This window comes from Morone saxatilis, unplaced genomic scaffold (assembly GCF_004916995.1).
Source record: "Morone saxatilis isolate NCDOM2014 unplaced genomic scaffold, NCSU_SB_2.0 Contig2, whole genome shotgun sequence".
NCBI classification, from domain to species: Eukaryota; Metazoa; Chordata; class Actinopteri; family Moronidae; genus Morone; species Morone saxatilis.
In genome coordinates, this window is record NW_023339762.1 from 9,281,000 (window position 1) to 9,307,753 (window position 26,754).

Below are 26,754 nucleotides of genomic sequence, written 5' to 3' on the forward strand. Positions count from 1 at the left end.
ACTGAAGTATCTCAACAACTTTTGGATGGACGAACATTCATGTGCCCCAAAAGGATGAATCCTGATGACTTTGGTGATCCCCTCACTTTACTGGTTATTTGTCCCTTTATGGACATAATGCAAAATGCAAAATAACATTCCCATCAGCCTCAGCTGTACTATATATTTAGTTCTTTTTAGCAAATGTTAGAATGCTAACATGTCAAACTAAGATGGTGAACATGATAAACATCATACCGGCTAAACATATGCATGTTAAAAGGAGTTCGGTCTAGACCTGCTCTATTTCAAAAGTGTCCTGAGATAACAAAATTGAATTGAATTGAATTGAATTGAATGTTAGCATTGCCACTGTAAGTATTCTAGCATGTTAAAGTTAGCATTTAGGAATTGACTGTCTTGTAGCTGTAAATCTCTAACAATTTTGAAGAGAATTATAAATGGCAAATGTTGGAGTGCCCCTCAGCAAGGCATTGCACTTTTCTTGTTTATTGTGCAGTCCTCTGGAGTAAAGACTATTTTCCTCCTTCACCCACAGCTCTTACCCTACGCTACTGCTGCTGCTACTGCTGCTACTACTGCTGGACTTTGTCCTTAGAATTGCCTAAAATTGCATGGCGACAAGGTAATCACAGTTTAACAACAATTTGAAGTCCCAAATTGCCACTTACAGACCTAAATCTGGGTATGTAGACCAACCGTCACTAATCTCCAGCAAAACCCCCTTATACTGACTTATCTGATTGACGTGGAAGAGGTTAAAACAATATGGGAGCACACCATGAGATGGCCTTTGACCTTCCACCTAGGGACAGAATCTGGGCCTGTGTTTATGTACAGAAACTCTTTTGTGTACGCACCCAGGGCTAAATGAGGTCTGTGTGTGGGCTGTCTGCCTGCTCTAAGCAGATCATGGCCCTAAAATATAATCCGAGTAGCCTGCCGTTGACAGCCAGCAACCTCAAAGACAGCAATGTGGGAAAGATCATCTGCCAGGAGAGTATAGAGTCCTCAAGGCGAGGGACACGTTTTTTTTCCAGTGTTCTTGCATCACAATGAGAATAAACTGAGCCATGATATGGGCTTTTGAAGTCACTGCGTTCTCTGCTTTAAGTGTGACAACAATGCCAGTGAAACATTCAGTATTTCTCTGTTATTTTGGAAGGGTTTTACATCTGACACATCTGGAGCCCTGTGAAGGAGAACTTGATAGCTTTATCCCATTTTTCCTGCTTTAAAGGTCCAGTGTGTAACATTGCGGAGTATCTATTGGCAGAAATGGAATATAATATGCATAGCATTAGTATAATCTCCTGAATATAGGATAATATATGTCTTTGTTACCTCAGAATTAGCCACTGGTTCTTGATTGTTTGTGGGTTTTTTTGTCGGCCACCATAGTTTTGAGAATTAAGCATTAGTGTAGCAATTGGTGAAAAGGTGTTAAACTGGAATTCAAATTTAGGACTTCCTCTACAAGTCAGGGGGCCTCTGACTAACTATCAAGCCACCAAAAAATAATAACCACACAATGAAGCTGGAGCCTTTGGGACTCCATAGCTTGCACTGAGATTAACCAGTGTTTTTGTAGAGAGAAACCTAAGACGAGTAGTGAAATTATTAACCAAACCGTTGATTGTAAACATCCATCACAGTTTACAGAATTATTTCAACGGTTTAACTTTGACCTGCCATTCTCACTGTAATCATTTGTTTGTTCACTTTCAGTTTTACCTCCAAATAAAGTGGTTTAGAGATAATCTTACTAAAATGTTGTTTTATTTATCCCTGTCTGGGTGTTAGACTTTTCTTGCCTTGTTGGGCATGAAAACAAGACAAGTTCTAACAGTAAACAGTAAACAGTTGTAGTTCAGTGGAAATAAATGATAAAATGATCTCCCAATCTTGTTTTTCTAAGGTACTCTTTGCTTTCTACATTTCCTGCTTGCTTTTAGTTGACATCTGACTACAGCAGCTCATTGTGAATGAGCAGCAGTTGCCCAGTGTCTTGCTCAAGGACACCTTGACAGGAGTTATTGCTGTTACAGGAGTCAAGCCTCTAACATTTCCATTATGGGACCGACACTGTAATCACTGGCCAGACATGCTGCCCACCCCGTTGCTACAGGTCAGATATAAAATTCTACCAGTGGTAACAAGGTGAAGTTATAGAAAGGAAAGGAGCAGGGTGAGGCAGGTTGCCTACACAGCTAACTTTGGATTATTGCAATGATGTTTGCCTCGGGCCATAGTTCCAAAAAAAATAGTTAATAAACCATGACTCACTGAAACTTTCTCTCTGAAAGTGCCGGATAAAACATCAGGCAGGCAGAAGTGAGGGAGGTTATATCATATTAGAAACATTATCAATATTGTCTCCCATGCTCAGAGATGTTATGAGGGTCTTATAATGTCTTCCAAAGTACAAGAAAGCTCCTGTACTGCACTTAAGTTTTAGAAGAAATGAACTCAACCTCAAGAATGTATTCTTTGTAAAAATATAGTAAATAGCAAATTACATTTGTGTATATTTCGTGCAAGTCTACTAACATTATTCTGACAAGATTGTTCTTTTCTGCTCCCTTTCAACCATTGACTATGTAGTACTGTATTTAATTACAGATTACAGTTTATAATTTTGTGGTGTTTACATTGCAGTGGTTGGAAAAATAATACAAACACAACGATATAACTAAATAGAACAACTCACTCGTCTGGCATTTGAAGTGACCACTTTTTGGACATTCAGTTCTTCAGTCACATGTGGAGGTATTTCCATAAAGAGAACGCAGGCAAGGGACTGTGCATTCTGCTCTGCATTTATAAACACTCTGATTTTCTTGTTTGGATTTGCTCCAAACGCCCCATTTCTATTCTGTCCTAACATTGCGTTGTGTTTAAACTTAGGGGTGAGGGGAGGGTCACAAAATGTGTCTGTGGGACCAATGCAACCAGCAGAACACTAATCTCATCAATTTCCCAATGCAAATATTGGATGTATTAATCTCCTGTGCAGACACTTGTAGTCACACCATTCTCCCTGCCAACTCTCAAGGAACACATGGGGGCATTGTATACAGACACTTCACAAAGCACAGGCAAATTTCATATTTATTTTTTTCTTGTTACCATAGAGACATTACACTCTAGGGGAGATAGCAGGCTCATGTGTAGTCTTGAAAATGCAAACATATTCAGGAGCAAGACTTTGCTAAAACACTCACAAATGTGCATAAACCATTAGACAATGTTTGTAGTAGAAGATGTTGTCTTATTATATGTTATTTGAGCAATTTAAGACAAGCATCCGCAATTGAGTAGGTGGTAATTACATCGATGTAGTAGCTTTTTCACATCATACATATTGGTAATATTTGACACAGATCATCATTAGCTTTGCCAACAAAGATTTTTTTTTCTCCCCATTTCATCTGTTTGTCTCTATTCATCTGTCAGGTTATTGTATTGTAGAAAATGCCAATATTTTTTAAATTGATTTTCAGAAAGCAACACAATTTTAAACAAAAGACTGACAGAACAGAAGACAGAACAGAAGATTTTGTAGAAAGGTTGGTAATTGGGCAAGAAAGAAGTCCTTAACTTTTCACACTGTTTGACCAACACAGGGGAGTGGCGATGGATGTGGCTTCCTCTGGGGCACATAACTTTCAAACAGATTTACATAACAACACCAAACTTTGTGTGCCTATTACTTTGTGTGCCTATCAACAGACAGCAAAATAGGAAAAAACAACCTCCACTACCAGGTCAACCAAACAACACGTGAGCACTGCAGAGCAATTTATGGTTTGAAAACTACCCTGGTAAATTTTTCCCAAACCTTGGTAATGTGGTAGTAAAAGAGCAGCCTTTCTGCCCACTGAAGAGATACAGAACTGCAGATTATTTATTTTAAAGACTCTGACTCTAAACAGGAACACGTCATGTCCAATTTCAGATAGAGCAGTGATAAAGTGAGCATCCTTTGATTTGAGAAAAAAAGGACGGTCACATGGCTGCTGAATACATAACCCTGCTGGTCCTCTGCTTCCAATGTCAAAAAAGATGTGTCCCTTTTAAATTCTATAATGAAATGATATTTACGGATGTACAGGGTCTAAAGGGGTTGGCAGGTATTTAGTGAGCTTGGGTAGGTGAAAGAGGGTGTTATCAATCATAGGTGCAATGTTGAATTGAGGGCCATGACATCACCAGAAGGCTAAACAACCTTGAGTATGAATGCTATAATATATTGATCTTGAAACACTTAATCTCATATCTTAGTGTTCTTGCATTTTCTTCATATAGTCCACGTGAAGAGAAGATTATATAATTGATTTAGTGAGCTACTGCTTATGCTCACACTGCATCTTAATTGTTCCTGAGGCTGCTATGTGGGCGGAAGGAACAAGATGGCATAAGAATATGGGAAAGTGGTAGGTTGCACCACTGAAGAAAACTCATGGAAAATGTTATTATAGGGAAAGGCTCACTGTTCTGCATTCATCATTTGACTCAATTCACGTTCTGCTGCTGAGCAACACATTCCTGAAGGTAGAGAAATATAGTAAAAATGGATGCAGACCACCTCAACCCTTGGAGAAACATTGCACAGTGCTTCTGTAGAGAAAGGTGCCAATGACTTGATGTATGGCCAGGCATCTGGATTCCATGTGGTGCATGGCCTGTGATATTTGAAGTTGTAAACACAGGGAAGAAATGAAACCTCCTGTAAGCCTTCTAGGTGGTTGGTGGAAGAGTCCCCCGACAGCTTGTGGCAGGAATTTTGTGGAGAAGAGGGGCTAAAATCTAATCAGTGACTCTGTACATCTGGTCAACATTAGCATTTAGTTCTCCAGGGTCAGTGGGTGAGCAGCGAGGATTCTGCCAGCAGATGTTTAGATGAGGTGAAATTCTTCCTTCATACAGTTTTCCTGTTTTATTCTGACATAATTTTGATTAGATGAACATTTGGTTTGCAGAAAATCACATCTACCACACAATTTAACCAGTCAGCACAAACTATAATGCTAACTTACTACTGTATGTGTATCTGCATTAAGATACTGTACTCTGTTATGACAAGGGTTTCTGTTCATTGTCAGTTAATGCAATGTGACCACACTCAGCAGTCACTGTTTGCTCAGTGTTCAGCTAATTTTTTTGCGGAGGTGTCACCGTCATGCCAGTCAGTGGGGTTTATCTATAAATGAGCAAACAGAAGGGCAAATGACTCTTTTCATGCTTGTGGTGCACAGATCACAGTGCAGAAGAACTGAATCCAGCTCTCCAGCTGAGCTTTGATTCTGTGCCACAGAAATAAAGTGATACTCCTCCGTTCAGATCAAGAGACACTTTTTCACTTTAGCTGCCAATGAGACACTCATGGAGAGGTTTGCCCGAACTTAATTGGAGTGGAATTTTCAGTGAGAGTTTGAAGATCTGACAGCCGGTGGAAGACAATGGGCTCAACAGCTGTTCTAAGTCCAAGGCTGATCCTGCCAACTCACCATATGTACAATTTTGCGCTGAGGTGAGTTGGTTAAGCTGCTTGACGAAACTATTTCAACTTCTCATTCGCATACCAGATTTGCCTCACCCAAACACTGTACGTCCCACACTAACTGCACTCACACTCGGGAGGAATATGTGGAAGAACGGCTGCATCATATCACGTTGAGAAAGGTACATCTGTAGTAGACTTTACTCATGAACTATGGAGCCATTGTGTGGGCCTTGGCCTGCCAGCATCCCCCTCCCCAACACACACACTGCCTCTCTCACTCCCTTACTAGTCCTCCTCCTTCTCTCACTTTCATCTCTCCTATCGGGGTGGATAAGGAGCAGCTCTGCCTGCCACTATGCACATCCCTCTGAAAGAACCATTCATTGCTGCCGGCAGAGGGACCTCAGCTCACCCCTTAACACCAGAGGGCTTCAGCTTCACTACCTCCTGCCTTTTGGCAACATGCTTTCAATGCAAACATTCTCAAGGTAAATGCACTCACACACTCAGCCTGCACAGACTAAAAGGCAAAGAAAAGAAAAACTCTATTAAATGAGAAATCGACAGACGTCGTCTCAGACCTTGGACCAGGGTCAGACCCTTGCAACATCTTTCTCCTCATGTATTGAGTTTCAATCAAGAAAAGGAAGGTTTCACTGGTGAGCAATGAATGGCATGAAGACTGTGAGAGTGGATAACAAAAAAGTAAAATAAAATAAAATAAAAAAGACCTTATTCACTTATAAACATTTTGCTCAGTGCAATATTCCCACAGATTAAAGTTAACATTTGTTTAGTTTAAGTTTAAGAGGCAATAACTCATCAGCTTGTCATGCTTTGAATTATGCATTTGGGGAACCCTCAGAAAGGGACAGTGATTTAATTTCCTCCTGTGCATCTCTGACATGGGGGCAAGCAGAAGAAGGGAACAGGAATCTAACAGAGTGATTTGCAATGGCACTTACCTCCATGGCCGGGACTGGGGAGGCAGAACAGCAGGGTCAAGAAGCCACCAACCAGGACCAAATGTAGGGCTCTCATATTTACGTGCTGAAAGTTAAGTCCTCCACTCTCACGTTAAAGACACTCCATTCAGAAGGGACTGAATGAGTTTCCAGTTTTGGGACCTGCTGCAGGACACTCCTCTAAGTGAAGGGGCAGGGCTGGGGAGGGACCATAAGAGGGACGCCCTCTTTCAACCCCCTCCTTCAGCACAACACACACACACAAAAAAAATCGGAAAATCATATCCTGCCTCTCCCTCCTGCCCCTGCACTTATGCACTTACTCATTCACAAGTTCAAGACCTGTTAACACACACATATGGAGTTTAGCTTATATACCTTCTAGCATGTGTTCTTCAAAGTAGTCCAAGATTCAAAGAAAAGTTACTTTTAATATTATTAAGTCTTCTGTTATCTTTATAGGACTTCGAACTACGTTCACACTGCAAGCCTTAGCGCTCAATTCTGCTTTATTGCTCAGCTATTATTTTTTTGTGTTAGCAGTTCAAATTATTTTTTAAATATTGCCTATATGTGAAGTAGACAGACGAGAGCTAGGGTGACATAAAAGTCAGATAAATTCTGATTCAACTGTTCATGCTGAGGTCACACTGCAAAACCAGACCTGTGTCTGATTTGGAGGAAATATGAAAGTGGCCCAAATCAGAACTGAAAAAGATCTGATTACATGTGATTTGTGTTCTGATCTGGCTCACATATTAGCAAAAAAAATAAATAATGTGATTTGGGTCACTTTTACCTGCAGTGAGAATCTAGCCTTAATCTGTTCAACACCATTAACAAGGTCGTAAGCCCTTCAGCAACAGTTTCATCGGATATAATGATCTCACTTTTTCTCCTTAGGATGCTGTCCTGAGTAATCTCCATTTCTCCTACAGTTGCCCCCTTCTCATTCTTTAGGTCAACTAGGATCCTCTCTGGGGAGAGGTTCGGCCTCTGGGACCCATTCTCCAGCTGTGCACAGTTGACTTGTAAAGATCATTTCAAGGAAAACCCACATTTTTGTGGCTATCAGAAAACCTGATGCTGTCTTATGTCATTCAGATGGTGGTAACAAAATACTGAAACACAAAATCTCTCTTTGTCTCCCTCGAAGTGGAGACAAGTTGGAGAGGGTGAGTTGTACTCACCCCCGTCCTTACACACTTTATTAGGCTTTGCAACAGTTGTTAGTAGGGATGTCCTGATCCGATCTCAGCGATCTGTATTGGCACCGATCAAGGCCTTTCTTGACAGTTTTGATCAGTTTCAGCTACATTGAGCTTTATTGACTCGACCCAGTCTTTAGTTTTACATCAGCTGTCACACAGATGTTTTACTCATGAAGCTTTCATGCATGGTGCAGCCATTGTCAACTTTCTCCGCTGTCTGCCTCACTCTGCTGAGCTCTATGTGTATGTGACAGCAGGCAGCCCTCATGGCAACACTACCTCTCTGCCTCTCTCTCAGTCTGGCCACTCCCAAATTCGTAGAACTCCCTCCCTTTGTCTCACTCAGTAATTGGAGTGGCCTTTTGAGACAAGCAGCTGCCTTCTGTGAAGATAACCCTTTTACTTTTAATTAAAGACAAATGAGGTTGCCCAACTCTCTTTGCGCTTTATCTTTCTAGCCTTTCCCTTGATCAATGTCTCGTTGTTATGTTTTTGTTCAACAAACCTGCTCCAGAAGCTAATTAAGCTCACACTTTAGCGTGGAGTAGAGGTGGGGTGTGTTTGATTTGCATTCACTATCTCTCCTCTATTGATAGGGCAGGGACAATAGAAAAGTTTTACAGCTCAAGTTATTGAAGGCGAGAGAGACTTTAACCGTGGTGAGTGCTGTCGCTGATTGTTCTCCACTTGGCTTTTACTTTCCTTTTTTTTTTTTGGTAATGAACATGCACACACTTCCTAAGGATTAGTATTTTCTGGTTGGATGCTAAGATTAAAACTCAAGTTCACTCTCAAAGCCTGAACGTTCAATTTCACCTGTCTCACAGTCAGCTGGTTGGCAAATTATTCCTCGTTCTTTCTGACAGCTGAAATAGGAATACAATTAGAATTTTATAAACACTTCCTCTCAGGTGTGGAATAACTTTACAATAGTAATTCACTGTTGAGTGCAGCCCATGCAGTTCAATTAGAGGTTTTTTCAACCCAACAAAATTAGCTAAAATATGATAAACCATTAAAAAACCCAAGAATGAGAAAGGCATTTTTACATAAACTTATAAACTTGTGTTTTAATACTTAATGATCAACAGCACCTCCAGTGGCAATTAACATAACTCCACATTGAGGAGGCATTCATTTGTTGGGAAAACAACTCTTTGCACTGCAAAAAGGATGTGAGCGATTATAGCTATAACAAACCTGTAAACTAACACATGGCACCTGTAACACGATACTGTTTACTGCAGGCAACCTTTTCTGACATCACAGCCTCCCTGATTATTTCAGCATGAAACAAGCTACAATTAAAATGCTCCCCTCTGAGTCTTAGCCAACCGTTGGCACCGATGACATATTCTCGCCTCCCTAGGGATGCATAATTTGTCCTGGAGGGATGTCACCCACTGGTACGAGTGGGCTGATGCAGTATGTGAGAGCACAGGCAGTCTTAATCTGCAACACCCGTGCCCCCCACCCCCTTAGCATTTAAGCACTTCAGCTGATGCAAGTGGATGTGTGTGAACCGCCTTTATCAAAGTAAGTTGATGCAATTCATCAGTTTTGTTTTTTTGACTTAATAATGCATGGACATGCTTTAATTAAATGTGTCCTGTGGGGTCTTTATTGTAAACAAACTGGGTTTTGTTTACGTTCAACTATTCTCACCAAAATACATTATGTATCCTTAAATCCTAAAAACATGTTGAATGCATTTCCCACCTTATAAAGCATCTGCAAACCCTTTTTTAATCTTTTGAAAACTGCAGTGTTTGCATCTGCTTTGCTTTTCTTCTTATCTGCTTTTATAGCTGCATGGCTCAAGTTTTCCTGTGAATTTTGTGTCAAGTTAATCCCCTGCTCAATAACTCCATAAAGTACTTTTAAATGCGGTAATAGTTTTTCTTTTTTAAGGCAAGCTGTGCAAACCTGTTAGCAAACATTTGCTTATGAACACATTCAGTAGACATGGAGCAAAATCAGCATTAATTTGGAGTTGTGTTTCTGTCCTGATCAAATGTAAGCTCTACATTTGATCGTTGAGGGAGATTTCTGTTAGTTAGTTGCTAACTTTGTCTGTCTACTTGGTGCTGGGCAGGTATAGGTTTATCTTAGCTGTAGGTGTGGAAAACAGCTGCCTGTTGGTTTGGAGGTTAATGAGCCGAGTCTGCAGCGGCTTCGTGGAGCTGCGTAGTTGGTGATAATTCTCTGTTGGCTCATAACTATGAGGGTAAATTAATTAATTGTTTATATAAAAATATGAATCGCATGCAGCCCAAAAGGATATCTTAACATTATTTCTATCCGTTTTTCTGAAATACCCACATGTCCATATAGGCTTACATTTAAAGAGTTACTGGTTACTGTAATCATTTCCCAAAATTCACAGTCCTGTTGCAAAAAAGGATTCCAAAATTAAGCTGAAGCTAACACATGGTTTCAGCAGTCTGACTTAGACAAATCAAGCATGGTATTTTCCAAAATTACAGTAATTTTAGTAAGAAATTCCCTCATTGTTACTGTCACTCCCTTTCAGCTCAACACAAAGCAGACATTTTGTACTAAAAAGCCTGTAACTTAAGATACGCACGTGATTTGACGAACTCAGACTAATAAAAGCCTCCTAATAGCTTCAGATACATTTTAGAATGCAGCTTTATACCGACAAGGATGGTGGATTTTGTCCACCAACCATTACATTTACTCACAAAAGAAAACCTTTGAATAGAAATATCTGTGCACTTCTGCAACAATATCCAGTATTTGATTCTACCATGTCACCATATTACATTATATCTCAGTAACTTTCCTGAGCTTGGTGGATCAGATATTCTTATCAGATTTCATTTCTCTCCCAGTTATTTTCACACAGAGGAGTAACTTGGGACATTTTGACGAAATATCACCTCTCAAGTCATCTTGGGAAGAGTGAAGAAGCTCAGCTTTCACCACACAGTCTCAAATATCACCTTCGTGTGTTGCTGCAGCCGTCTGGCCAGACCACTGCAATGCTCTCAAACCTCCAGACTTGATTAAACCGCAGAAAGTATGTCAGTGTTATTCCAAACCGTTTTTTCCACTGTCTGGATAAGAACTTGAGCCAAATGCCAGATAATCACAGTGGTCTTTTGATCAGTATGATTTACTGCTTTCAAAATACACTGTAATAATCAAGTGGCCTCTGAACAAAGAGCTAATGGCATTGGCAGCAGCAAGGACGTTGCTGTGGGAAAATAGAACAGTTGCATAATAAGAGATTGTTAATTTTGTCCAGGAGATATCACTTTTCAGTACCTTTTAATGTGAGCCCTGTTGTCTGTTTAGTACAGTATAATGGCTCACTTTTCATTTGCTCACTTGTCGGACTCCATGACTCAGTATCTTTTTTTTTCATGACAATCTAACTTAAGAAAAAACAGAAACAACCTGCATAACATCAGTGTTCCCCATGCGGTACACACCTAAAGCATGATTGCTGGACAGGATTTTATGAGTGGAAACATTTCTTGAGGAGGTTGTTGGTTTCAGCCTATGTCATTTAACAGCACAGGTTAACACTTTGATGAGTAGCTGTGAGAGAAAGCAGCACACAGAGAAGCAAAGTTAATGGTGACAGAAATTTTTAAAGGGCATAGAAGGTTACTTTCAAAGTGTAATCTGTTATATATCAGTGATTATTGTAGATTAACCTTAACAGATGAAACAGTGGGCTACTTTACACATAAGATTAGTTTATCAACAGATTGTTAATTGCTAACTATCTTGATATCAGATTAATCATCTACATCATTTACCAAGGAAGACTGATGTGCACCAAGCTAATAACTGATTCATTGAGAAAACAATTGGAAGATTAATCAATAATGAAAACAATTGTCACAAACTGTGGCCAGTTCTATAATGATAACAGAGTTATTTGGACAATAAATAATCTCAATCAGTAACTTTAACTTTAAAATCACATACTCTCTACATCTGAAGCTATTTATATGCTAACTTTCTACTCTCACTACTTGTGACCTGATGCATGACAGAGATTTTATGAATTTTAAGTGTTTCTATCCAGGAACAAGCTCTGAAGTCCAGAGAAGCACTTGTCACATTCAGTATTAAGATAAGATTAGGATTCCAGCTTCTGTATATAATTCTGTACGTGGGCTCACTGCCAAATAGCTAAATATGTCCTGCACATAGATCTTAACAGGCTTAGATGGATACATTTTTGGTAGAATATTAATTCTAATAAATCTATTTTAAGTTGTGAGAATCTGTCTGTTGAACTCTCAGATGTAGAAGTGTTACAGCGTAATTAACAGGCCTAACACCGTCAGACACGTGTTGACTGAACTCAGATTTTGAGGTTGTATATCTGACGCTTATGTCAAGCGGGCAAAATGGCAAAATGTATTTATTTCTAACTTATTATTATTACTTTTATTTCTATTATTAGGGGTTTTTAATCAATAAATGAACCAGTTTGCACATTCTGTCCCCACAGTTATCCTGACTGATAAAGTCAGTTTACTCATATATTTTTAACTTTCAAAAGGACTCCCAATGTCCAACAGCCAACATTGTCAGATAATAAAAAAGCATGACGAATATAATTTTTCAGGCTTCTATGCGGCAACATTAGCAGACGCTAGTTGTCAGAGTTACTTTCTTCCCACTGTAAGCCTATTACATTCATTTTTTGACAATCCATCAGCAGTGTCAACTTAATTTGCTTTTCTCACCTCAGCTAATGCATGACACCACTGGAAAATGACTGACTCATTTTCAGCGTATACACATGTAATGTTGTGTCTCCCACGTTTATTAATGATGATAATTCTTATGACAATATTTGTGTCACCTTCAGTTTTTTTCAAGTTCAATAACCACTTGTTTAGATATGTTTCCTCAAGGAGAGAAGAGGATTAAGCATGCCAATCAAATCATTCCACAGCCATTAAAACGATATAACTTCATAATAAGTGGTTGCTGCCTAAACTGTGTTTTGGCATTTGCTGTAAACTTCATTTTAGGGTCTTAATCTCTATTAGCATGTAGTTTTCAAAGGCACAGGGCACCCTGGCTAAATCCTCACCACATCCAGTTTGTTTATCTTTTCCCTGACAGCTTTGTGACTTTGAATCTCCATCCCTAATACAATGCTCTGGGGCGCATTGTCTTCAGATAGATGGAGATCCTCAGGTATTAAATGATGCTTGTGGAGAAAAGAGACATATAAATAAATTAAACACAAAGATGCATGGAAAATGGAGTATGAATAACTAAGTAAGTGTTAATAAAAACAGACTTAGACCAGTTGAAGATAGGACATCAGAACGGATAGGACAAAACATCAGACGGTAAACCAGAAAGCATTCTCTTTTTCCTGTTTCAGTAAAATAATAGCTGACTAGCCTCGTTACCTAGCAACTTATTTATTTAACTAGGCAATGAATTTGTTAGACTTTCAGGGTTAAATTCTAACAAAAAAAACCTCTCTGATCTTTTTCTTCTTCTTCTTTCTTGACACAAGCGTAATACTATGAGGCATAACATCACAGCGGATCGTCTGAAACTGGATTTTCCCTCCATCAAAGCCAACAGATCATCAGTGTGGCAGTGGGATAGAAATATTTCTAACAATCAATTGTGTGCCTGAGTCAGCATGTACACAAAACTAAATTCAGAATTTCACGCACTGTTTCACTTGATAAAGAGAGGAATGTCAGCTACTGTTACTGTAACGCAGAGTCCCCCTGCTGTGCTCTGAACATCATGGTGCTTTAAAGCAGCAAATATGCAGCATGCCGTAGACGGAGCATATGAAGCTGCTAGTTTTCTTTGGAGAGAGAGCCAAGCAGTGATTGAAACATTCAGAAAACAACAGCCATGGCACATGAGACAGTGATGCTTTTTTATTTGAAGTTAAAAAAAACATCCTTTGATTTCTCACCTGAAATCAATAAGTAATGTATTGCAGCATATTCCTCAACCAGCACAAACAGAGGACTGCAGGTGCATGAAACCCTTGTTTCTACTGTACCACACCGAATCCAAACAATTTGTAGAAAATAAAAGTGATTTACAAATGAATCTCAGAAAGTTGTTGTCTTACTTATGTCTGCAAGGTAAATATACAGCCAGAAGCAGGTTAGCTTAGCTTAGCACAACAACTGAAAACAGCTAGCTTGCTGTCCAAAATATGCACCTCAAAAACTCACAAACAGCTAGCTTGGCTATGGAGTCCAGCACATAAACCAACGTCAAAGCTGCAGCTTTTGTACAGACAAAAAAAAAGATTTAAAAGTTTAATTTGTGAGCTTTTGATGTGCTAGTAGGCATATTTTGTTGCCTTTAGACAGCAGGCTAGCTCAGTCTTCAGTCTTTGTGCTAAGCTAAGCTAACCGGTTGCTGGCTGTAGCCTTATATTCAGAGTGGTATTGATCTCATTTATATTTCTACTGTTTTTTACAGTAGAATAATAAAGTTGGTTATAAACATAAAACGTACATCTTTATCGTCATCATTACATAAAGCTCTACAGTTTCTTGAAGTATTGGAGCACAGAAATAATTAATGTTGGCTCTTTTCAGATCTACAATATATATTTACAGAGGTCAGTGCACAGCCTTGGCAATGCAGAGAAAAATCTTGGCTTACAGTTATATGATTCAGAAGAAACTACTGACAAATGTATATTTTTTTTAATTATGCAAAGTGCTTATGTACAACAATGTGTTTATGGAAGAGTTGGGAGGCTAAGGAGTGTGTTTTTTAAATGTATTTTCTAATAGCCTTATAGTGACTAATACTTCATAAAGGAGCTTTGTATTTTCTTAAGCATGTCATTGGTCCAGGCTATCGTGTCAAGAGCAGAAATTAGCTTCATAGTGCACATAAGACACTTAAAAGACTTAATTACCTTCTATTCTCTAACCTTGATTGAGGAGGCCATGTGGAGACAGAGTATCATTAATTTTTCTAATATTTAAAGAAACCTGCTGGGAGCCTAAAACATTTTTTGACTACCTCTTGTGTTTGCGCTGGACTTGTTCAGACACAAAAGACATACTCAGATACAAAGCTTAGCACAGTGCGACAAGGCGATTATTAAAAAAGCTCAATTTCAATGTTCTTAGTGATTCTCTGCGTCCTCTGTTCTTGTATTCTTTTTTGCAAGGCACTGGCACAGATCCAAAGCACCTCCCATCTATGCTTTATGGAAAAGGAACAAGGGTTTATACTGTGAGGGAAGGAAGGAAAGAAGAAAGTTTCATCCCACATTGTCTGATAGTTAAAGCTGCACAATGGCCACTAAATAATACTGTACATTACAGGAATACAGAAAATATCATCAATCTACTGGACAGCATTAACATCTGCAGCAATTAGTGGCTGTTTTTTTTTTTTACTTGATCTTATCAGGCAAAACGTCCAAAGTGTGCTGACTACAAATAAACACAGCTCTGGGGTACAGTAGAAGAAACGATAGGATGCTGCCGCTGCACCACCAGGGAGCTCTGAGGTCAAGAGAGCACTTAGCACTGCCCTCTGGTGGAGGATCAAATGAGCTTTGATGACCACCCATCAGGCCTCTTTGCCTGCACACATTTGAATGTGTAATTACAATTGTTATAATGAATAGATTGTTTCAAGGGGCAACAATCTACTGTTGTTTTTCCAATAAAAGAGTCTCATGGATGCATGACTCACCAGAATCTGTTCCATGGGAAAAATTCTCATATTAAATCCTTCCGGTTCACAGAGTAAGTGTTGTTGAGTGACATCAAACCTCTCATGGAATGAATCAACCACGTCAACAAACATTCTGTTAAATAAACAGTCATTTCCGGTGAGCTTTTTGCATTCACATGCAGCTCATACTGAGTTGGTCAGAGATACAAGGTCAATCTGTGGGTCCCTGGGAACAAGACATTTCAGAATGCTTGTAAAATCTATTCATGCATGTGAATATAATTTCATTAGTTAGCTGTGGTCAAAGGTTGTCATTACTAAATAGCAACTGAATGAATCAGAGGAAATGATCTTGTCTCACATGGGCAGTGAGACTGTGTATGAAAATATGTGTTCCTGTGTTAAATGTAATATTTCTTTAGCTGATCCTGGTTTCTCACTATTTGCAAAGGACAGCTGGTTCCATCTTTAAAGTCCTGTTCTTTTATTAATAAAAATCTCACCACCACTCATAATTTCAGTGACATTTAACAGTGAATTGTATTTTCATGCAAGCAAATTCATCCCCAAAAAGGATTCCTTACTTTTCAAAAGCTGCCTGTCTTATTTTAAGAGCTGGGTAAAACCATGTGGCAGTCCATTCACATTTCAACAACACAACATCCCAGAGTGATAGAAAGAGGTTCTAGTACCATAGCAAGATTATGCAAAGTGAAACATGAATGGCTTCTTAACCACTGTTTTTAAAATCAACAAGATGGCCTCCTGTGGGCTTCTGTCGGATCTTGATACCTTGAATGATATTGACAGTGAAGTTTAAAACCAGTTTTTTTCTTCATAAAAACGGTCCCCTGTGAAAAGGCTTCCATCCAGATACAAATGCACTGGCTTGATACAGACTCACATATGTGGAGATGTGTATATGTGTGTGTGGGCGTTGTGTGAAATCAACACCCACTCCTGTGTCCTGCCAGCCTTGTAACTCAGCTCCATGAATACACCAATGTTGAGCCACTTTTTATGTTTGTGAGTTATGGTGTTTTTCCCAAAAGACCTTGACTGTCTCTCTCTCTCTCAATCGCTACATCTCTTTTTTTCTTTCTCTCCCTCTTTCTTTCTCTCCCTCTCTCGCTCCCTCTCCTTGTCTCTTCCTCTCCATCTCCTCGGTGCACCAAGGCCATTGTAAAACACTGGCCTGAGTCCCAAGCCCTCAGGAGGCTCAGGGGCTCAGGGTTGACTGATCGCTGGATTTCACCACAGGCTCCAAGAATGGGGATTGTTCAAGAAGCTTTTCCTTCCCACTGAGACCCCTGTGGATTAAGGATTCCTGGCTTCTGTTGCAATAATAAGGCCTCACACACTGCCAAAAGAAAATACTGCAGCAAAGCTCTGCACTACTTCAACTGTAGATGCTGTGCATTGCTCCCTATAGTTGTTTTCCTTTTTAAATTTTGTTTATTCATTCATTAATTCGCTTTAAAGAAATTAGCTTTAATTACTTCAACAAGAGACATGGAAAGCCTGATCTCTTCTTCGTGAACATTGTACAAGCTTTCTTTTGGTTTTACAGCTTGCACCTGCATGGGAAACAAAAATAAAACAAAGAGCAGTATGAGTAATATCGGCATTATTTGTAGCTTGAGTAGTATTTCTAATTAAAAGTAAGTAAGCAGATGCAGGCTGTAAAGCTCAGATTCCCTCCCACATACTGACACAAGTACACATGTATATATTAACACAGCGATGCCTGTGTACATTACAAACACAGGCGCCAACAGCAGCTTTGCAGCAGGTGAACTGCTCCAGATAAGATGCATATGTTCCCAGTGTCCCTCTTCACTAGCACTTTATTACTCACTTATCACTCTCAGCTGAGTGCCAATAGGTCGAATCAGAATGCAAGAGTGAGTCAAATGCAATAAAAAAGAAACAAATCCTGAAGCCAATATAGTTAGCAAGATGGAGGCGATTGAGGCTCATTGAGGAACGAAGGAAAAATCTATAAGAACAATTAAAATTATAATTATTCAAAGAGATGCAGTATGTCTAAAGAATAACAACCCCAGTGTCTGCAAGCATCTACCCCGCTGAAGTTCACGTTGAGCAGGTAGCAAGTAAGGGATGCTCCAGCATGCACTAGGACTGGGCTGTAAGTGTAAATCAACTTCAAGTGATCAATAGCTGTATTTATCAGAAAAAAAAACCTCTTTACAGATATTTCATTCACTAATTTAATTAAAATTAAAAAGATTTTAACTATATAACTATTTCCCAGCTCTATCAAGTAGATCAATAAAAAGGTTAATATTTGTATGACTGATAGGAAGAAAAAACAAACATACATCATAATACTTCATTCTGAGGTGGGGACATATTTGATTGACAGCTTAGTTAGCAGGGCCATAAAGGCACAGTGTAAATAAAGCTCTGCTGGTAACTAGCTTACAAGCTTTGTTTGCTAACTGGTGCTAGACGTTAAGGTGCAAGAAAGGTTTCCATGCTTGTGGAAGGGTAGGAAGACATTACTTGGAAACATAGCATTGGATACAGTTCGCTTGGGGTTTTATCACAGCTGTTAATCAAGTGTCACCGTCAGCAAATGATAGATAGACTAATGTTGATAGTTACTGTTATACGCAAGTAAGTTGAAATTGAAATAATTTGACTGTCTATATGCAGAGAATATACAGACAAAGGGTGCTGTCTTTAAAAAGATATATTTACAATATCCATTTTTCCCTTTAAGGTATACAGATTTTTCTCTAAAGAGAGCACAGTACATGTAATTTACATAGAAGATGTACAGTATGTTCCAACGAAAAACCTAACAATATAGATATGACACGGGGGACTAGATAGAGCAACCAAGACTGAGATGGGGACCAAGAGCTGCCTCCACAAGGTGGGCTCCTTATGTGATGTTAATTGGGTTAGGTACAGTAGCAGTACTTATAGCTAATGGCATATGCAGGCGGCTGCCATTGCGCTGCAGTTCCAGATGGCTCTCTGCGGTGTTGTTGACGCCATCGCCTTCTCCATGCAAATTAGTGGCAGAGGCTGACCAACATTAGCTCTTTATGGAAGCCAGATTCCATTAACGCCATTGATTACATTATTGTAGAGTGCCTCAAACAGCCATTGCCTCGTCATCATCATGCTGTCCTTCTAGCCCCACAGTAAAGCAGAAAAAAATTATCTGCGCCTTGGGCATGGTTGTGAAAGCTCAAATGAAGCCTTCTGGAGCCGGCTTTTCAATGAAATAACCCGTTAATGCAAAGAGGTGTAATTTAATATAGAGAGAAGAATAAAGTAAATGGGTAGTGATGACAAAGTTGGACATTAGTTCAATAGCACTACTGACATGGCCAGATGCTAAACCCGTCAGACTCTCAGGAATTGACATACTGCGAGTTAATTAAATGTAGCCCTTGACGGCAAAATAACGCCAATACAGTGACTGAGATTTTCTATGCTGAGGCTTTTGGAATGGATTGATCTTGCTGGCCTCCATCAACATTGTGAATTCTAATGTAAGCTGGTCTGAATATAACGAGACGGCACTTCCATCGCACAATAGCAAGGATTACAGAGGCCTACTTTCCTGATCTCCCTAAGGTCAGAGAAAAAGTAATTGCTGGACTTTTGCACTTGATAAAACCAAGCCAGAGACAAATGGACGGCCTCCATGGTCACCCTCAAAGTATTTATTCCTCTGTTAATCCTTTCTCCTTGCTTTGGGATCTCTATAGAAGGACTTCAAAGACAATTAAGAGGAGATGAGGAGGGAAAGAGGTGGATCTTTATTTTTCTCCTGAGAACAGACAGAAAGAAAATGCGCTCTGGATTTGCTTTGTGTTATTATTTTTTTTGCAGTGTGATTTATTAGACAGTCTGCTTTTTACTGTAGACATGTTAAACATGAAATGGCCCTACAAACAGGTCTGCTTTTTCAATACCTTTCAAGAGGCTATAAGCTACTGTGGAGGACTTGTTTTACTTTCTAATGACTGCAAAGTAGTATTGATTGCTTAGTTTTTCTTTAAGCACCGCCATATTGACCAGACTTATTTAACCATCCCTCAAAAGCAGATCTTGGTGGCTGAAGGAGATAGCTTCAGGTCTGAATATTTGGTGTGTCTGTAAAGTCGTATATACACAGATATACCCAGGTAGCCATCAACAGAGTCTGAATGCCAGTTGCTGCACTTCAAGACTTTAAGAATAAAAAGTACAAAAAACACTGTTATTAGGGTGTGTCACTCATGTCTATATTTTTCTCATTCCACCTAGATTGTTGCATAGCGTGTCCTGGCACATTAAATTCAAAGTCACATTAGCTCCATGTTCTCACAGGATTCTTTTCAGCTTTTCAGCTTTCAGCAGATTGCAGCTCCATCCTTGTCAGTTTGCACCCACAATCCATTACTGTACAATAAATGTTGCTGTAATGGAAACGCTACAAAAGAAAAACAACAGCAAGCCCCTTTACATGTAGCAGGTGATAAACGAATACAAGGCGGCAGGATGCACTGTTTTTCTATAGTATTATACATTTTTATTTCACATATGAAGCCTGCAGCTACAACAGAAATTAAAATAGAAATTTGTTTATTTAATAAATACAGGTGACCACAACACATCTCTAAATGATCCCTAACTAATGGATTTAAACTTTAACTAATGGATGGATTTCACAACCAGTGGGGGAGGGGAGATAGGGTTCCTGCTAGGACAGTTTAGTATTAGTTACACTACTCGTTACTGGGCAAAGTAACATTATTACTGTAATATTGTGTTACTGCCCAGACTGGTTCCTTACTGATGTTCTGATGATGATGTTCTGTTTTCGAAATCAAGTCTTCTAAACCAATTAAAAACATACCATGCAGAATTCTTCTGGAATTACTGATTAACAGCTAAACAGCAGCTAAGCACTGCACTGATCAACATAGGACTACTAATGAGTTTACACCAGGTGCATTGTCTTACAATCTGAAAACCACAACCTGAACTGTGCAGCTTCTCATCTTTCCCAGACCAAACACACCTCACCCCCTCAAAATCTTACACACACATGCTCACTGAAAAATATGCTCTTGCAGAGTCAAGCAACCAAATATCTATGAGTGAAACATTGGTGAGAACCTGGCTTAACTTTGAGTTTAAGCTTGTCTCCTGGCTCTCCTGAACAAGGATTGTGTACTGTAACAGATTCAGCCGTGAGCTTTCACCTGCAACATGAACGAGTAAACTGACCAGTGACTAACAACAAGTTCTACACATATAAAATGGACCAGCAGCCACTGGACTGCGTGATAAATATGACAGAGGAAGCCAGTCAGCTTGGTACAGAGATCACATCATCATATGATCACGTGGAGATATATTTGCTTTCACAAAGCAGAATGAACGAGTGCCGTTACTAAGGTAACACTTCTCATTTGCAATAATATCCCATTCTCCAGGAACAAAAGCATTTTCAAAACTTTTTTTGGACAACAGAACAAGAACATTTTACACACAACGATTTATGTTTTCTCTACAAATACTTTACAACAACACTTGCAAACTTCTCACAGCCATAAGCACTGGTTATTAGTAAGACAGATGTTATATGCATACACCTATGAGGGGACATATCCAACAATATAACTGCAATCAGCAAGAAACAACAATGCCATTCGCTCTAAAAGATGCACACACAATCACACACTAGATCAATACAGGCTAAAAGATGATGCTATTCTTCTCATCCTTTAACAAATACACACAGAGCTTAAGGTTTTTAGACACACCTAATTAAATATAAATATCACAGTTTATTGGACATTAACACAGTGCTACTACGGTATATTGCTGTAATCCTTAGACTGCTAATAGCCAACCACAATAGGTGGCGCTAGTACACAGAATATGTATATAATAAGAGTGAATGCCATTTCTGTGTGGTATCAAAATGAAGTGATTAAGACAACAACTAACTGATATAAGTGAATAACGACTGACTAAAACATTAGATGAATCATATAATAGATATAATCAGAAAATATGTTACAACAACTCACATTATCAAAACAAAAGCCCCGGCGGGCCATGTCGCTGTCCGTGGTGCTGGAGCGAGAAGGAGACAGTGCCAGACCTCTTTGCCCACTCATGCAACTCACTCCATCATATGTTTGACAAATGAGCTTTATTTCAGGAACGCAGTTTGCCCTCATCACCACAGCAGCAATAGCTTTAGCATCTCTTTCAAAGAGAAAGAAGCCAAGAAACTGCCCCCCACATCAACATAGTTGACTATGAATACTTTTATGTCATTCTGAATCAAACTTTTACAAACCTTTAAATGCAGTAGCTAATTTTAGGTTTTCTGCTAGCATTGTATAAAACTAAACATGTGTTGTTGTGACAAACAAAAACTTGCACTAGCTCTATAGCTGACTCGTTGCGGCCCCAGAATGCCTGCTCCTGCTGTCCGAAATAGAACAGCAACAACCAGTCTCTTCAGATGTGCACAATTCTTGTCGACCGGTTGGTTATGCCTTGCTACCCTTATTGCATCCCGTGCCTTGTTTATCCTTATTCGTCCAAAAAGGTTGAGTTAGAGTTCAGATGTACTATGACTTTGGGACTTTAAATGCCTCTCTATGGTGCTCCATGGGTTGTTCAAGGAGCTGTTTGACCGATCAAACAGGGGAAAAGCCAGTAGAAAAATAAAAATATAATACTTGGAATGTTTTTTATAACAAAAGCAAAATTAAAAAAATGCACAACTATGGGAATAATACATTGTGAATATATTTATGGGGAGGCTTGGCTTCCTTTGGCCTCTGTGAGAAACCACCACTACTGGCAGCTGGCAAGTGGGTACACCATCAGAACACAGTGTGGGAAAATAAACAATTAGAAGACAAATACCATGGCACTGCCCACTGGGCTTTGAAGACAGCAATTAGTCATTTTAAGTATGTTGGCAAAGACTGATTAGATTTCCTGTTTTCTAGTGGTGGAAAGTCAGTACTTACTCATGTACTTTATTTAAGTACAATTTGACGTAACTGTACTCTACTTGAGTATGTGTCTTATGTTTCTTTATACTTTTATTCCACCACTAGAAAATTTGTATTTTTTGCATCCACTACATATATTTGACAACTGTTATTGGTTCATTTGCAGATTAGGTTTTTAGAATACAAATGATACTTATACTTATATATTTATACAATGAATGAATGAATGAATGAATTACATTATTATTTGTGTGTCATGCATATATCTATGCCCAGCACATGAGAAAAAAATCAGAATAACTACTAAATGAATTATCTTTTTTCCAGGCTTTTGAGACAAAGTTGGCAAACTGACACACATCAAAATTAAACAGCCATTCCCATTTTTGCTCATGTATACACCAGAATATTTCATTTTGTCGAGCCGTTTCATGGAACATTAACTATCTTAAATCATCCTGATTTGTGAAAAAAAAAAATATAATGGGACTAATTTTCCACTTTACTCAAATCACATACAGTAGCTCACACTAGCTGGGTTCTCTAGGTTCTCCTCCTGAATATTTTCTTCTTTTCAACCCTATATAATATGATGCATTATTGTAACTTAAACTGCTGAACAATACTAAGTTAACAGTAGCTCCACTGTGACTGTAAAACATTAAAATTCTGCACAATCTATCTAAATTTGGAAGAAGAGCAACTTGTGCATATGTTTACAGTGCAGCCAAACAAACTGTGGAATGATCAAATAACAAGTCAAAAGACAATCAACACTGTGGTAGAATCCTGGCTTTCGTAACCCTAACCCTTACACCCAATACATGCATCATTACTTGTGTGCTTGTGTCCCTGAGTGGGACAAGGCGGACTGCATCGATGACTGAATGGCTAAAGACCTTCTTCATGGCATGACATTTTGACTTGTCATAGCAGAAACATCACAGGTGAAACAAATTTCATTAACAATGGTTCAGTTCCTCAAAGTGTCCCAGTAAGTGATGCCAGTGAACCTGCATGCACAATACCAGGACCCTGGAAGTAGCTCACTGAAATGGAATGCAGTTGTCACATTATTACACTTGCTCTGTTCTTGCTATTGCACAACTGTCCGCTGTGAGAAAGGTCTATTGCTAAAAAATATCGCAGAATGCAGATTATATTATAATAGGGTTTAATACAATTAAATTAATGAATTAATTTAACGAAAAACATTTTTGCTCATACTTCTTCTGCTGTATTTCTTTTTTTATTCAGGACTTTTAGTTGTAATGGATATTCTTTTTTGTTTTTTTGTTTTTTACATTGTCTTAATTCTACTTGTACCAAACAGGTTAACTCCTCCAACTATGAGCTTTATCACTTGTTGTTAAGACAGCACTCAGGACCTGTTAGCTAGTAAACAACCAGCAGGAACAATTGATAAGTGGCTAACTTAGCTAGCTTTTACTCTGTGAAATTGCAAGACTACACAGCTGGCACTGATTATCAATTCTCTGCTTGTGGACATGCCACACATTTGTGCAGTCACTGTCACCTTTACCTCCACCTCTCCTGTGCCCTCAGGGTTCTTATGCCCTACAGCCTCCTGGTACAAGCCCTCTGCAGTGCAATTGCCTCCATCAGTGACAGCAACAACTGAGCTGACATGCAGCTATAACATCAGCAGCTTATTATTCATGCAAGGGGTAAAAGTGCAGGTACATATTTCATAGGTAGTGTCCTTATAGAATAGGCAACTATGACAGATAAATCCATTTGTGTTATTGTGGGCAAGGAGTGGATTTTCAGAACAGAACATTCTGATGCTTTGAATGAGATTTTGATATTTAGGGTCAAGGTGTCTATATTTCAATCTCGTATGAAAAGTAAATGAACAAACCCACATTGGGAGAATTATCTTAAAGAGGTGTTTGGAGAGACACAAAAAATTCACTGCTTTAAGCTGGAGAGACGGAGACAGAAAGAAAGAGAGGCACAAAGAGACGAAGGATATAAGAGGACATGTGAGGGCAGGCAGCACTGGCAGACTAAGCATAACAAGTATCTCAGGAGGAGCGGCTCATGTGTCTGAACTGCTCTGATACTAATAACTGAAATGGTGGTTTGATAACTACAGCTAGTGGGATATAAAATCCATTTGGGTCTTCCTTGGCTTACTAAGGATGAAAACAATGAGATGTTAGTGAATATAAATGTTAAACATACTGTATTTTTTATGTGTTGTCTGAAATACATAAAATGCAGTATTCTGAGAAACTTATTACAATTATTTTATGTTCATGGATTTTTTTAACTGTCTTGAAACACTTGAATAATTTATTGTACATGCTATAGTGTTTACATATGAAAGTAGAAACACATACAGTAATAGATATCAGACCTGACAGAGGGAAAGTTTTATTTCATAGAGCATCAAAAATGCCAACCATTGTTCTGAGGATACAGGAAGACAATATTAAAACATCTTTTTTTATTCTGAGACTGTTTAAAAACAATAATAATATAGTATGTGTAATTAAGCTCTGCACTTCTGGTTTAGGCTGTTAATGTATTTTCTAAAATCACAAGAATCTGAATACAACTACAGTAAATTAAAGAAAAATTAAAATGCCCACAATAAGTAAAAGACTGCAGACTCTGCTTCCAGACTAACCCAGTGCGGTCATAGAAAGATGTATGCGTTCAGATCTCCACGGCTGTCTTCTCTGTTTCAGGCAGGATAGAATAAAGTGGAGACAGTCCAAATTCCCCCTCAGGGCACATCTGGACGGTAAAGTTCAATGGACGTAACACCAATTGACCTTACTTCCTCCTACATTCTTTGTGACACAAAATTCGAAGCTGACCATGCTCTACAGGGGGAGCTAGCTGCTTAAAGTTCAACATTTACCGACCTTGTGATCAGCAGATCACCAGGCAACAGTAGGCCAGTGTTAGTCTGCTGAGAGACAGCTTGTCACACCACAGCTCATGGGAGCTCACAGACCTCATTTGCAATCAGACTGTCAGGAGTTTAAGCACTTAACCTGATGGAGATGGTTCAACAGCTCCCCCCACTCCCTCCTGCTTTCCTAACCTCTTTTTTCTGTCACCTCTTCAAAGCTGCAGGCTTGCCAATTTCATTTGTTTCTGTCTCTTACAATAACAGTAATTGTTTTAATCTCCAGGGCTCACTGTTTCCACTAGTTATCATCATTTGTATGATAATAAAACAGACAGGCATTCTGCCAAATCATTCCAGTTTTTATGAATTTATTTTTTTAGTATTATGAAAAGTCATTATGATGGAGTCTATATACAGCACAAGATCCACGCCCTCTATAAGACCTCATGGCATTTCAGAATCTACATACAAAACCTTGTCGCATTCAGGAATTTTAAACCAGTCCTTTGACAACTTTGACATTTTCTGAAACATTCAGAGAATTATGTATCTCATTGCATAAAAGAAATTTAATCGGTTGATGTAGGGCAAGCCCCAGGCAGAACATTTAGTGGCGTAGTGGCCACAGACAGAATGGAAACTTGGCCCCAAATATACATATGTATAAAATTATTACAAAGAAAAACAATGCCTGTAAAATGATGAAGAAACCACAAATACACTGAAATTACTTTTTATATAAACCAATAAAATTTAAAACTAGACAAAGAGCACTAAGGACATTATTATTGAGCCAATAATGTGTGTGGGGAGTCAGCGACCATTACATTTCACAAAAAACACAATATACTTCAAACTACAACACAAACTTAGAGAAGGATTTTCAAATAGCCTGTGCAATCTTGTTCCATGATTTAAAGTGACTTGACCTGTATTGTTCATTTGTGGCCTTTGAGGCTGACTGACATTTCTGGGTCAACTGTGCAATATAGTCAGCACACCATTTTCATCTGAAGTAGATGATGTGTTCTTAGGTAACAGCATGTTGGCAGGCACCCTGGCTTCATAACTGTGTGTGAAGAAGAATGGAGTGAAACCTGTTGTAGAGTAAGGGCTTGTGTTGTAAGCCAAAGCAACTTAGTTGAGGTAATAATCCCATTCACAAGGCTACTGAAGGAGTAACCTGGCTAAGTGTTTGAATCTCTCAATCATGCCGTCACACTGAGGTTAATATGGGCTGGTAGGTGTTTTCTGGATGCCCATCAGCTGACACAGGTATATCACTAGGTCAGACTCAAACGAACATCCTTGATCAATGTAGAATGGCAAAGAGGTTGACATACTTGAACAACAAGTACATACATACTGCCACGTCTTATGATGGGGAGCTCAAATATGTCAGCTGCAACCTTTTGGAATGGCTCAGGGGCAACAATTATTTTCATTGGAGCTCTCTGATGAGGCACGGAAATGTTACCACTATAGGGTT

At 39.0% G+C, this 26,754-nt stretch overlaps 1 protein-coding gene across 1 annotated transcript in view; it reads right to left on the reverse strand.

Moving 5' to 3' along the window:
* The window catches only part of cspg4 (chondroitin sulfate proteoglycan 4), a 64,666-nt gene extending 58,029 nt beyond the window's left edge, over positions 1-6,637 (reverse strand). The window contains exon 1 of the mRNA XM_035664496.1: positions 6,472-6,637. Coding sequence (XP_035520389.1) covers positions 6,472-6,547 — 76 coding nt within the window. The 5' untranslated portion in view covers positions 6,548-6,637. The remainder of the gene's footprint in view (positions 1-6,471) is intronic.
* Between the last annotated feature and the right edge of the window lie 20,117 nt (positions 6,638-26,754).